The 13,597-nt window shown below is 39.4% G+C and overlaps 1 protein-coding gene across 2 annotated transcripts in view; it reads right to left on the reverse strand.

The window, feature by feature from the left end:
• LOC122416965 (arylsulfatase B) overlaps positions 1–11,606 on the reverse strand; it is a 19,491-nt gene extending 7,885 nt beyond the window's left edge. Inside the window, exons 1-2 of one of the 2 annotated variants that reach the window (XM_043430135.1) lie at positions 2,033–2,103; positions 1,774–1,946 (exon numbers count right to left, since the gene is read on the reverse strand). In XM_043430135.1, the coding sequence (XP_043286070.1) occupies positions 1,774–1,908 (135 nt within the window). In that variant the 5' untranslated portion in view covers positions 1,909–1,946; positions 2,033–2,103. Of the gene's footprint in view, positions 1–1,773; positions 1,947–2,032; positions 2,104–11,249 lie in introns of those variants that run through there. The other variant, XM_043430136.1, reaches the window with a different exon arrangement.
• Between the last annotated feature and the right edge of the window lie 1,991 nt (positions 11,607–13,597).

The raw sequence follows: 13,597 nt of genomic DNA on the forward strand, positions 1-13,597 counted from the left end.
TTTTTTTTTTTTTTTTTAACTTTAAAAACTTTTCACTGCGAGCTTTTTCAAGGTAGGGTCGTCCCAACTCGACAGTGGCGGCCAAGTGGCCAAGTGTGTAAATTCTACATTATATACAGAATTATCCATGGATATATCAATCGCGATCGTACAACGGTGGAGAATATCTATATATAATATAAAGTTTACACACTTGGCCACTTGGTTGCTGTCGAGTTGAGACGTGGTTGAGACCTTACGGTTTTCCAATATAAAAAAACGTCAAACAACCAAGAGAGGGTTTTTATGAAATTTAAAAAATGGAGCTACATCGGAAATAAAAAAAATACTGGAAACAAAATAAATACGTTTTTCAATTCATTTTATCATTTTTTTATCAGTAAAAAAAATAGATCTTAGAAAAAAACAACAATGTAAAAAGGATATGTGTTTTCAGAGAACACTTTATCTTCAAATTCCTTTGCTTAAGAAAATAGAAGTAAACTTTGAACAAAACGATTTAAAAATAGAAGTAAACTTCAAAAAGACTGAAATAAAATAGATGAAATATAATTAACAAGATAGATAAAAAACCATTTAATTGTTAAAATTAACTCACTCGAGATTCGATTCCTATGGTTAATATTGATTGATGGTAGGTAAGTCATTTATATACAAAAATAAAAATTTCATTATAATTGTCAAAGTTAAATGATTCTACAAAGAATGAAGGTGATAATAAAAAAAATGTAATCTCACAAAAAACTAAAATATGTTATAAACATAATGGAACTTAATATTTCTCGGGAGATGCGTCTCTACTTCTTATTCAATGATTTGATTAGAGACTTCTATCTTATTAATTATATTTCATCTATTTTATTTCAGTCTTTTTAAAGTGTACTCCTATTTTCTTAAGAAAAGAAGTTTGAAGATAAATAATTATCTGGAAACGCATATCTTTTTTACAATGTTGTTTTTTTCGAAAATTCATTTTTTTTCTCGGCTTCATTTTATTTTCAATACGCTGTACGATTTTTCAGTCGGGAATTTTTTCAATGTTTTTTTAAAACATTTTCTTTTGTATTTCCCCTTTGCCCTCTCTAAAGCGATTTTCTACATAAAAAAACTATAATATTTTAGCCAGGGAAGAATGAAATTTGGGGTTCATTCAGCGATGGATCCCCGTTCAATTAATGGCTCGTAATTTCATTCGCCAAAAAATCAAGTTGACAAAATTTATTTACCATTTCGAATTAATAAGTCTGACATTAATTTAGAGTGATAATATCTTTAATTAGAAAAAATAATAAAATAAAATAATGATAACCTTTAATTACAAAAAAATAAACTGGACCGGAAATACTAAATTCTGGTATAAACTTCACTGATGGGAATATCCGTCAACATTCGTGTAGCAAATTTCTCAACGATTCCGCACTTGAATCTGGTTATAGATAAGAATTGAAGGTGCTCGAGAAATCCGTGGCTCGAAAAGCCAGTTAATTCCGACGAGCCGCGGAAAGTTGGGTGACAATCGAAAGCCTTTTTCCTACACCGAACGTGAAGCCTTCCGGCGGAGCTTTACCGTTTTTCGAAGGAAAGAAAAAGTGGCGGAGGGGAGGAAGTCACGTGGCACACGTTCGAGTCTGCGGTTGGAGCGAGAATAATTTCCTTACTTGTTTCTTTGTCAGCGATCGAATAGTGGAGTCGAAAATTCTTTCCCACACGCAATGTAAACATCGAGTACATAAACTCACGTATATTGACCGTTAGAATCTTCGTGCCACTTACCAAATCATCAGCCAGAATAAAAACGACGTGTGGACGCTTAGCGTGGACTGTACGCTCGCAGAAAGTTATGAGAATCAAAGTAACAGTTAACGTCAGAAATGGTTTGCTTCTGGATTTATTATCGTGCCTCAACATTCTCCGAAGATAAAAAGGTCTCCCTCCAGCTTTTATTTCTCAATAAAAATAAATCAGTATTTTGAAAAAAAATCGTTCCCTGATTTCTCATCCTCCAGTTCCTTATTCCGAAGCTTTATATTACCAATTTTTCAATATTATTTCGGGCTACTTTCGCGACACTTTGCCAGCCAGACTCCGATCGTTTGCAACGGGCAGCCTACACTGAAGCTCCGAAACGCCGTGAGGTTCCCATCTCTCGTGAGTCCGGGACACCCGGGGCGGGAAGGGAGCGATACATCTCATGAGATTCTCATTGACAGTCGTATAATAACGTTAAGAATCATTCGCAGGCCCAAAGGTACATATTCGTGTCCATATATTCATGAATACCGACGTCTCTGTGTGCATAATCACGTAGCCACTAGCAACGTACACTGGTGCGTTGATGCTGGTACAAAGAGGCTTTTTGTCATCGACAAGGCCTGACGACGCCGGCAGTACAAAACCCACTTCACGCGGTTGCAATGAATTACGTGAGTTCCGAGCAGATGGCATTGCTAGCATGACTTTCAATGAGATAGAAAAACGAAAAAAGGAAAAACGTTTTTTTATGGCGGCTCGTCGTCTCGGAATATTCTTACGTGATGGACGAAATTCTGAGTCTCCAAAAAAAGAGAGGATTGAGATATAAAATATCTTCTTAACGATATTTTAAACGGACCTTAATATCCGAGCTGCCGCATCGGAGCTTGTAAATAAGATTTCTTTTGCGAGTTTTTTAAATAAATTCATGATGAATCAAAGCGTCTGAGATAATCGGGAGGACTGCGGCGAAAGAGCAATTAATTTGGGAAGGCCGCGGGGCGCTCGGCGCAGAAACGTGGTAAAAAGTTGTTTTCAATTTCATTTGTATAGATGGACTTCCACCAACGTTTCTCGTTGTCCGATTTAAGTGCGTCGAGTCTTTGGAATTGGGCTGATTTAATTGTTGAGATTGAGGTCAGGACGGAGCAGAGATGCCAGAACAACAGAGAGGCGAGAACCGTTCTCGAGGATCTTCCGTTTCGAAGCCACCCGTAAGCCTCGTTGGTAGAGCAAAACAAGCCAACAGGAGGAAGAGGCAACGAGACGCGATGAGAGAATGAAAAAACGTTTGAGAACAAAAACTACAAAGTTAAAATAAATAAGGGAAAATAAAAAAAAAATAAAAAAAAAAAAGAAAACGTATTTAAAAAAACACACACACACACACAAAAATAAGGAGGAAAAAAAATTATTTGAACTCTCGACGTGTGGGGTCTCCATCGAGTTGTCTCGCTTCGTCCCTTGAACATTGGCTTTTGCCTCGCACACTCGCTCCTCTCTCTCTCTCTCTCTCTCTCGCTGGTGTGGCACACTCTCCAAACGACTCCGCAGCATCCGTATTCACGAGAGAGATCACATCTCACTCTTACTTTCTTTTCGTTTAATCTCAACGGGAAAGAGGGAGGAAGATGGGGGAAAAAAGAGTCGAAAAAAGACTTGGGAAGTTATTTCGAAGGGGGAAGAAAAAAATGTTGTGCCTCCGGACCATGCTCGTTTCTATCAATTAGATTTGAGCTTCTCCCCAGTCTCAAATTTTCTCTCGATCCTCCTTTTTCTCTCCCGCGTTTAATCTTCCTTTCCCTGGCTCACTCTCAGTCTCTCTCTCTCTCTCTCTCTCTCTCTGACTCTTTGGCTCCTTGATGCTGATAAGGCCCGATGCGGATACATAATTCGTAGATGCAATCGAGCGTGAACGGAAACGCCACATACTTTGTTCTATTGCTGATTAGAAAATTTTTACTTCGAATTCTTGCGCGCAGACACGCACACGAGGTCGCTCTTTAATCGCACCAGTTCTACCATGCTCCGGCTAATAATGTCTAGTGTATTTGGAGCAGAACATAGAAAAGGAGGCGAGTTATCGCTCATTGAAGGAAAAACAAAGTAATCGAGAATCGCTTCCAAGTACAAATTGTTACGTACAACACGAGCGCTATTTTTTATTGCGTTCGATCACAAGCGCGAACATATGAACGGAGCACCAATCGATTTATTATCGTACATTAACAACAAACATGAAATAGATAAGTGGCCTGGAAATCAGAACTTTACATGCGGATCATCAATCTTCCAATGGAATCAGGCACTTTCCTTACTTTTCTCTATAAATACTTTCTTCAAATATCTCCATCGCGGAGTGAGCGAGCGTGAAAATTTTTGACCCCTCGCTCGCTCATGGTTTGTAAAACTATATAAAAATTTTGAATAAATTTAGGCACTGTAAAGAATACAAGTAACACGTATAAATGCCACCACAAAGTAAAGTTAAGGAGTTTCGGTACAGGCGATACAATGTTGCCATGCTAAACCATGCTAAAAGCATAAAAAATTTCAAAAAGTTCAGAATTTTATAAAATTTGGTCAACATATTCTTTAGTGCCAAATTTGACAATACAAATTTTTTAAGATTTTTCTTCTACACAGTTATCGAGTAATTGATCACTAAAGTTTACGTGTATAAGCATAGCGTTTCCATATATATAGGCATACATTCCGGGCATAAGAAATCTGCTTTAATGCGTAATTACTCGATAACTAAGTAGAAGAAAATTTTGAAAAAATTTGTGTTTTCGCACTTGATGTTGAAGAACATTATCACCAAATTTGATCAATATCTTAATATTTAGACTTTTGTACCGAAACTCCTTAAGGAGCAGGGTGGATCGCGCCGATACAAAGTTGCCATGCTAAAGCATGTTAAAAATATAAAGAATTTCAAAATGATAAGAATTTCATAAAATTCGGTAAATGTATTTTTTGAAAATATATAAGACAACATACATTTTTTTAGATTTTTTTAGACGACATAGCTCTCGAGTAATTGAACACTAAAGTTCACGTGTACAAGCATAGAGTTTACGCATATATACAGTTTGATAAATCTCATGCATAAGAACTTCGATTTAACGCTCAATTATGCGATAACCACGTGGTAAAAAAATTTGAAAAAAATTGCATTTGTGTACTTGTTGCCAAAGAATGTTATCACGAAATTTGATCAAATTCTGATTATTTTGATTTCGTGATCCACCCTCCTTAAAATCGATGGTACGAGCACGATAAAAAATACTGGCCTAAAACAGTTAAATTTAGCATTTTTCGTGACAAAGTTGCTTTTCCGATTTAAAAAATGTTGTGCACAGTTTATTATTAATATTATTTTTAATCTCACCATTTTTACGATGAATATATTCATAAACAGTGCACTTTTTTCATTTTTTTTTTTTTACTTTATCCATCGACACAACTACAAATACATTTGTACACGTGTTCGATACCGTTACAGGGGCGCGCCAAAGTCGTTGGAGCAAAGCTCATTTTGCAATGGTTTCTTCGTTTCCTTATTTCGAAGGTTTTTTTTTAGGGTGTCGGTAGGCCAATGAAATCATTTCCTGAATTTTTTCAAGATTTCAAACTCTGCTACGGAGAAATGAAACATGAAAGGGAATCTCCATCTCATCATTATTCTGTAATAAAGAAATTGATTACGGAATGAAATTTTTGAATACATGCTTTGTCGATATATTTTTTCTTCGCGCGATCCTTTCTCGAGAATAGATTAAAATGATCGAAATGCGATCCTTCACACCAAACGAATCAGATAAAAATTATAAATTGTACTCACCCTAACGTTAGAGATCTCTCTTATTCTTCTCTGCTTCATTAGATTAAATCTGACCCGGGACTTTCTTCAATCACATCAAACAACTGTCATCAAATGACACGAAACAACAAGAGCACGAGAATCTCGCAGCAAACGAAAGGAGCATACGAAGCTGTGATTTATTGATTTGATTTAAGATGATGGATCAGTCGGTAATCACACCTCGAATTTTTGAAATTGAAACTCTTTGACACCGTTCGTTCGATTAAAATAATAAAAATGTCATCGTACGCAGCACGATCGCAAAAATCCGATGACATTTTTATTTTTTCGATCAGACGAACGATGTGGAAAAATTTCCTTTTCAAAATTTGCAGCTATCCCTCTCGCACTCACGGTTGTGATTACCGACTGATCCATCATCTTAACCCTCTCAGACCGAGACCTATTTCTCGTTGACGGAAAATGATTCCCTTCGTAATTTTATCTCAAAATACTTTCTAGTTTCCGAATCCATTGTGACATTATTTCGGTTTTTTTGTTGGAAAATATGAATTTTGGAATGTTCGCTGCGCGCAGTACCAGGTTCTTGGGGAGCAAAATCAGGAAAATTTACAAATGAATCTAGCGCCGAATACCTTAAATACATCATATTAGCTTCCCTTTGAAAGGAAATAACGTTTGGAGTAAGAAAAAAAATGTATACCCATTTTTCTTTTGCGATAACTAAAGCACCTTTTCACACAACGCCAGCTCAACATGAAACGCCGACTTCATATTGATATTTCGATGAGTTAAAGCAGTTTATCTCTTGGTTTAGGAGTATCTAAGGTGCAATCTAACCTTGCTTGATGGAAATAGGCAGTTAGAACCCCGACCTTACTGACCGATGCAGTTTAATTGGGCCTGGAAGCGCGTGTTGCGTAGAAGCAACATACGCTCCGAGAGGGTTAAGATAGTTTATGCACGAAACGATTTTCTCAAGAAAGTCTTGAAATTCACACGCATATCAAATTTTAAATGGTTCGTGGTTCGTCTTACTGGTTATTTAGATAAACGTGTTTAAATATGAAGAAAAATACACAGGGGTATCGCAACTATGCACAAAAAATCGTTTATCTTTCCACACAACGAATGAACGCTTCTTACGAAGTTTATGAAAAATGTAAACAATAAAAATCTAATGAAGGTCTGGAAAAAAATTTGAGCGATTTTCTTACTAGTAATAAAGTTATATTGCGTTAAAGATTGAACGAAATTGATAATGAGCACTCATATAAACTCTCGCATTTGCTTATTTCGGCATTTCGTTTCTTCTTGGCTCGAGCCATTCTTGTCTCTTTATTAACACTTTATTACACATTTGTGTTTTCCTTTTGCGCTCTCTGAAGCGATTTTTTACATAGAAAACTGTATTATTTTAGCCAGGGACGAACGAAATTTGGGGTGCGGTCAGTGATGGATCCCCCTTGTAATTTCATTCGCCAAAAAAACAAGTTGAAAAAATGTATTTACAATTTTGAATGAACAACTCTGACATTAATTTAGAGTGATAATATCTTTAATTAGGAAGTAAAAATCGAGCCAATTAGACACCCATAAAATACGATCCTACGGGCATGATCTACCTTAACAAATTGAAGTCACAGCTCGTGTTAGGGTCGGAGCGTGCAAAAAATACGAGATGGCGAATTAAAAATTGTCAGCTACCTCATAAAGTTTCGCACCTATCATTCAATGATCGAGTGCCAGTGAGTTTATAATTTTTTCTCTAACGAAGCAACATCGAATTTCGTCAAGGTGCACTCTTTTGCTGCCATACCACAAATTTCGCCGTGCTACATCATAAATATTAACATTCGCAATTTGAAATTTATCAAATAATTCATCATTTTTCCCAATTTCGCCAAATATTTTCAACTTTTTAGCAGTAATTTTGATAAAACATTTTTCTTCGCACAAGTTCCCGTAACCCAGAAATAAGAAAAGAAAGAGAAGGAGCTCTCTCGAGAGGCAGCGCAGCAGATTACAATGGGGTAGAGAACCCTTCCTAAATTTCATGACGTTGAATTATTTTCACACGTCAGGTTGCATGAGCCTCGGTGTATATCGGTGGAGTCGAACCCGGATAATACCGGCCGGGATCGCACGCAGGGTGAATCCCTGCGACAACGTGTGTTTTCTGGCCTGGAGCGTCTTCGTAAAAGCATTTCATAATAAAGGGTCTCAACGGCTCTCGAGACAGGAAGATCGACGTTGCTTTGCACCGCCACCGCCGTCGTCCTCGTCGGCGGCGTGTCTCTCGCTCAAACGACACACATTGCCCGCGCGCGGCGGATACGCCAGCGAAGCTGTACAAGAAACTCTCGTCTCGGCTCGCGTGTGGTTTCTCCCGGGTAATTGAAAACGAGGTAGATGCCTCATCTCTTGTGTTTCTCAGGCCTCGTTCGCACTCTCTCGTGCTCATTGAGCGAGCGAGCTCCGAAGCAAGCGGCAACAAACAACGCAGAGTCTTTAGATACGCTCATGCGTGGATTCGTTGCTCTCCGCGGTGTGAGCCGACAGAACTCTTTCATAACGTATTCTCCGGGGACGAGAGCACGCACGCGGTGCAACGGAACGCGACCCTGCTGCTCGGGCGGTACGCGCACGCGTCCGCGATCTTTAAAGATCCACTGCGCCTGCGCGCTTGGAAGCGTGCGCGATGCAGCGGTTTGCTCTTTTCGAAATTGACCTCAAAATAATGGGACGCGGGGCGGCGGAGATTGCGGCTTGGAAGCATGATTGAATGGATTCTGCGATGGAAATCGAATCGGAATGATCGCGGAGGGAACCGATCATGAAAAACCGACGAAGCGAGGAGCGCGAGGCGAAAAAGTTCCACTAAAAAATTCGAGGTTTTTCTATTTCCTTATTTATATTCGTCAAATCCATCATAGTAAAATTGAATTCGGTGAAAATAGAGTAGAAATTTCATTCCCGTTATTCCCGATCCCAAAACGCCTGGGAATAAAACTTTTCGGTGAAAGAGCACCTGAATTCGATCACGATTCGTGGGACAATAAAATCTCACGCCGAAGATTGCGCGCTGAATCATCGCTTCGAGGTGTAGTTTGTCGCGAATTAATAAAAACAGAAGAAACTAAAGCTGCTTGGCAGAGAAAAATATTTCTAAATATAGTCGATGCTAACGCGGCCTCAATGGAACGGAGCAGCGCGATGAATGAATAAAAAAAGTCTTCTTCCCTAAGCGATCGTTGAACCTCCATAAGATATCGTGTAAGGAAATTTGAGAGAGATAAAAAGCTCGAAAAAATGGTGAGCATTCATGAAGGAAGAGTTTATCACGATTATTATTATTATCATTATTATTATTATATAATTTGTTTATTGTGACATTGGAACGAGTCCCCCGATATCAGTGTACACGTACATGTACACAGGCTTACAAGTCGACTGCGGATTCTTCGCGGCTCGACGCGTTTCGCTCAGCCTTTTAATTGCTCCTTCGTCGCCGTACGACTCTCATTAATCTCCGTCGTTCTACTATGTACGCATCTCTCTTGCTCTTTCTCTCCCCTCCCTTTGCCTGGATTTCTCCCAAAGAGATGAAGAAATAAAATCCGTGCTTCTTCTCATTTCGTACTCTCGCGCTCCGCGGGAGATTCGAGAAGCAATTGGGTCACTTTTTTCGTATTTTTTAAGCGCTCTCGTGAAATTCGAAACCGTTCGCGGAGCTCGTTAACCAAGTTATTAAAATATCTTCCTCATATTGGTGAGCTCTCGAGTCTCGATGCATCGCGACCACGGCTATTCCGAAGTACAAACGTATCTTAAGAGGATGGATCAGTTGGCATATCGCAACCGTGAGTGCAAGAGAGATAGTTGCAAATTTCGAAATCGAAATTCTTTGAGACAGTTTGACCGATTAAAAAAAGGCTCTGTCAGTCGATTTTTGCCATCGTTCTGCATAGGCTGACAGAGCCTTTTTTTAATCGATCAAACTGTCTCAAAGAATTTCGATTTCGAAAATTCCAAGTGAGGTTAGTCGACTGATCCATACTCTTAAGGAGGGTCGATCGCGACGATACAAAGTTGCCATGCTAAACCATGTTAAAAATGTAAAGAATTTCAAAATTATAAGAATTTCATAAAATTTGGCAAATGTATTCATTGAAAATATATAAGACAACATACATTTTTTTAGATTTTTCTACCACACAGCTCTCGAGTAATTGAACACTAAATTTCACGTGTATAAGCATAGAGTTTACATATATACAGTTTTATACATCTCATGCATAAGAACTTCGATTTATCGCTCAATTATGCGATAACCATGTGGCAAAAAAATTGTATTTGTGTACTTGTTGCCAAAGAATGTTATCACGAAATTTGATCAAATTCTGATTATTTCGATTTCGTGATCCACCCTCCTTAAGCGGCAACACCTTTATCCTATTTTCATACATTTATAAATTTCATACTTTTATGTGCACGCGTATCTTTATGTGTTCATACATTCCACGAATACAGCTATACAAACGCGCTCATTCGTACCTACCGCATCGCAAAAGCTCCGGAGATGCTGCCCGTGCGAAGGCTGCGCACGGTCAGCAGGTCGCAAATCTTCGAGAACAATAAAAACCTTTCGCTGCAAGAGATGAGGGCAGTTTTAATAAGCAGCCTTGTACTCTCGTGGTCCTTTGTGCATGCACGAGCCCTTCCGGCTCGCATCGACAGGCCACCGAGCCTCCGCTCTTTCTGCCCTTTTCTCAATATTCTCTCTTTAAGGCTGTTGCAAAGCTTATTAGACTCTTGAACGATTCCTCCGCTGGGGAACATAAATTAAGGGGTTGCGACAGAGCATTATTTTCATGGGAACTCTGTTCGACGAACCGGAGATGTTGGACGATCGATCTTTTCGTTGTCGAAGGATGATTTCCAACAGTTGATTTCCAACATTTCCAAAGTTGACAGAACTTTCTGTTCTCTTCGATTGTTCTCCAAAGTTGGGGCTAACGAAAAAAAAACGTGTTTTGGGGCCGAGCATGCTCGAATTTTTGTTGAATTGAGAATATGCTTTTGCAAACTCGAATCGCCCATGCACGAATACGAATGAGAAAGAGAGAGAGAGAGAGAGAGATTTTTTCACAGAACCAGGTGAGTTAGCATTTCGACTCTGCGTGGATTATTCTTGCTCCGACAGTCAAACGAACCTCGCTCCTTGCAATCGAGAGCTATTGCTTTTTCCAATTCTTTTCTCATTCCTCTAGCTTTGGTTTCGTCTCAGCGAAGCAACATTTTAGAAGAAAAATAATAGGAAGAATATTTTTCATGTGGAGATAAAATTACTTCTAATTTGAGAATTTTTATTGGACCAGAAACGATTTCCTAAACCTTAATTAATACTCGTTCCCTGTTAACTTTAATAAATCCTCACTTTATGTAACCCACGTGATTTTATAGAGAGCGAAAAAGCATGAAAACAGTGACTAAATAATTTGAGTGTTTTTTCGTTGCTATGAAGCAACCGGCCAATAAATTAGAAGTGATTTCGTAGCCTGCAGGTCATGGTTGGCAAAGAGATCCGTACGAACGAACGAGAGAAACATTTTTATCTTTTCTCGCGATTCTCCGCTCCTTCTGAAATTGTGTACATAATACGTACCCTAAATACAGAGTGTCTGAAAAGTTCTGCTCCTCCAAAATGACTGAGTGGAGAAGCGAGTCGTCGAATTCCGAGGAGAAAAGGCCTCAACAATTTTACACTGCGGAGTCTCGTCGCTGGAACGTCGATCGTGAATCCTCTTTCTCGTAATAAAATGAATAATTAAGTTTTCATAATAAAAGCGTACGAGACTGCTCTGTTTGAAATCATTAATCGTTTTTCTTGTTTCTCGGTCCAGCCTCTGAGCAGGCCAACGACGAGAAAACTTTTTTCACTCGTCGTTTGGGTTTTTTTCTCTTCCACGATCGTTGCGACATTTCCGAGTGTTGCTACGAAAACGTCAATAATTTACGTTTAATTGGCGGGAATGTTTGGAAATAGACACGATTTTGGACGGCGCAGGGACGATTCGAGCTCGCCGCAGTTTTGTCGCATACAATGCACCATTTTTTCTCTGCTTCGACATCGCTCACGCCCCTGAAGAATCAAGAGTTCGTCGATTCACGACGATCTCGCTCCAATAATATATTCCGCTCGTACGTGCCCGCGGAACATCGTTTTCACCGACCGTCACGATTTATGCTCCGCGCTTCAAAAGCCCACTCAAACAATGCCGGAACTTCTCGTAAGCACGCGCGGCTCTAATTTCCGAGAAGAAAAAATCTCCCGGGACGGCTTTCCCTACCTTTTCTGTAGACGCATGCGGGACCCGGAACCGGGAAGTTCGAGGAAGAAAATCGGCGCTCGAAGCCCCCCGTCAATAATGTGAGAAAAATGACTTGCTCGAAACTATAAAAACGACGGAATTTTGATGGATTTACCGAGCGATCGAATTCGTACTAGGTCACTTTTTCAATTTGTGTGCACATTGGACTGGACTTTATTGATTGCAGTTTCCCGCGACGATCACTCGCGCAGAGGAGGGAGCAAATAAGAGGAAAAATATTGGATCGAAATCAATGTTGCAAAATCGTTGAGTGGAAAGAAAAAAATGTTGATTAATTTCTGTTTACGATCGCTGAATAAAGTATTTATCAACGAGTCGAGACTTTTTAGCCGTTCAACCGAGTGTAGAGAAAAAATGGGAAAAGATCGGAGCAGCGGTTGGGAAAAAACGCGGGATCGAGAGAAGATCGAAACAGTGAGAGGAAAAATGTTGATAAATCGGCGATAAATCTTGTTGAATGAAATGTAATCGCGGAGATAAATTTGGACTCGCATAAATGGCAAATGTTCCATGGCACGCTCGCGTTTGTTTATTTATTCTCATTAGATCAATTGTCGATTCATCGTTTCAAAGCATTTTGTGCTAACCTAAACGGAAATAAACGATTTTAGTTGAAAAATAAGGAGATTTGATCGAAAGAAAAATCGTTCATGACTCTACCTCGTGAAAGAGACAAATAGCCGGCTTACATTGGACATTTGAGTCGTTTGTGTGTTACTAAACATCGGGCATATCCGATAATCCGCAAAGTCGATGATTCTTCGTGGCAAGAAACGTACGCGTGTTGCAGCATTCGCCGCGTCGTCACGTGGCCCGTAGATAAGAGAGCACGCGTTGCTGGAGGAAGAAATAAATCGTCCGATAGCCCAAGAAAATGTTCCTCGAGGAGAAGAGGCGAATCTGGAAGTGAAATTTCTCGCGGATACAATTTCATGGCTTTTTTTCATCAAACAAACGCTGACAACATTTTTTCTTCTTCAATGTATCCGAAGATTACGGATACGCAAAAAAATGCGAGTCGACGTAATTTCCTGTGCAAGCTTTTCTCACACGTTAATTATATCGACGACGAGCCTTGAGCGATGAATATGAGGCGAGGAAAAATCGCGGAGGCAGGAAAACCGATTGAATCACGTAACTTTTTTTTCTCTCGCGTACGCGTCCGCGACGAATGAGGGAAAAAATCGTAATGATTAACAGTTAGTCGTGACAGAGCCACTCGGTACTATAAAAAAAAAGCCAAAGGAACGAGTCAAAAATAGCGAGTGACCAACGACTTCTGAATCACTAAAAGCTGCCGAAAGAAAAAGAAGAAACAAACATTCGTCTCGATTAACTCCTGCAAGATTGACGACCGAGTTAGCGAGCAGTTTGCTCGCATGATTTAAGCACCCTGTTCGATTTTGCCACCTGTGGCATTTCTCGATTCTCACGTATTTGAAATCTTATTTGTGAGGAAAAAACTCGTTTCGCGTAGCAGGTGTGGTCAGGTCTGAACGTCGTTTAAAAAACGTGCCCAAATCCTTAACCGCAAAATTATTCATGAAATATTGCAAAGCTTTTTCAAGCAGAATTGAAATTCATCGTTACATCAGAAAAATGATAAATTTCTTATCGCTAT

The sequence above is a fragment of the Venturia canescens genome, chromosome 10, assembly GCF_019457755.1.
Source record: "Venturia canescens isolate UGA chromosome 10, ASM1945775v1, whole genome shotgun sequence".
NCBI lineage: Eukaryota > Metazoa > Arthropoda > Insecta > Hymenoptera > Ichneumonidae > Venturia > Venturia canescens.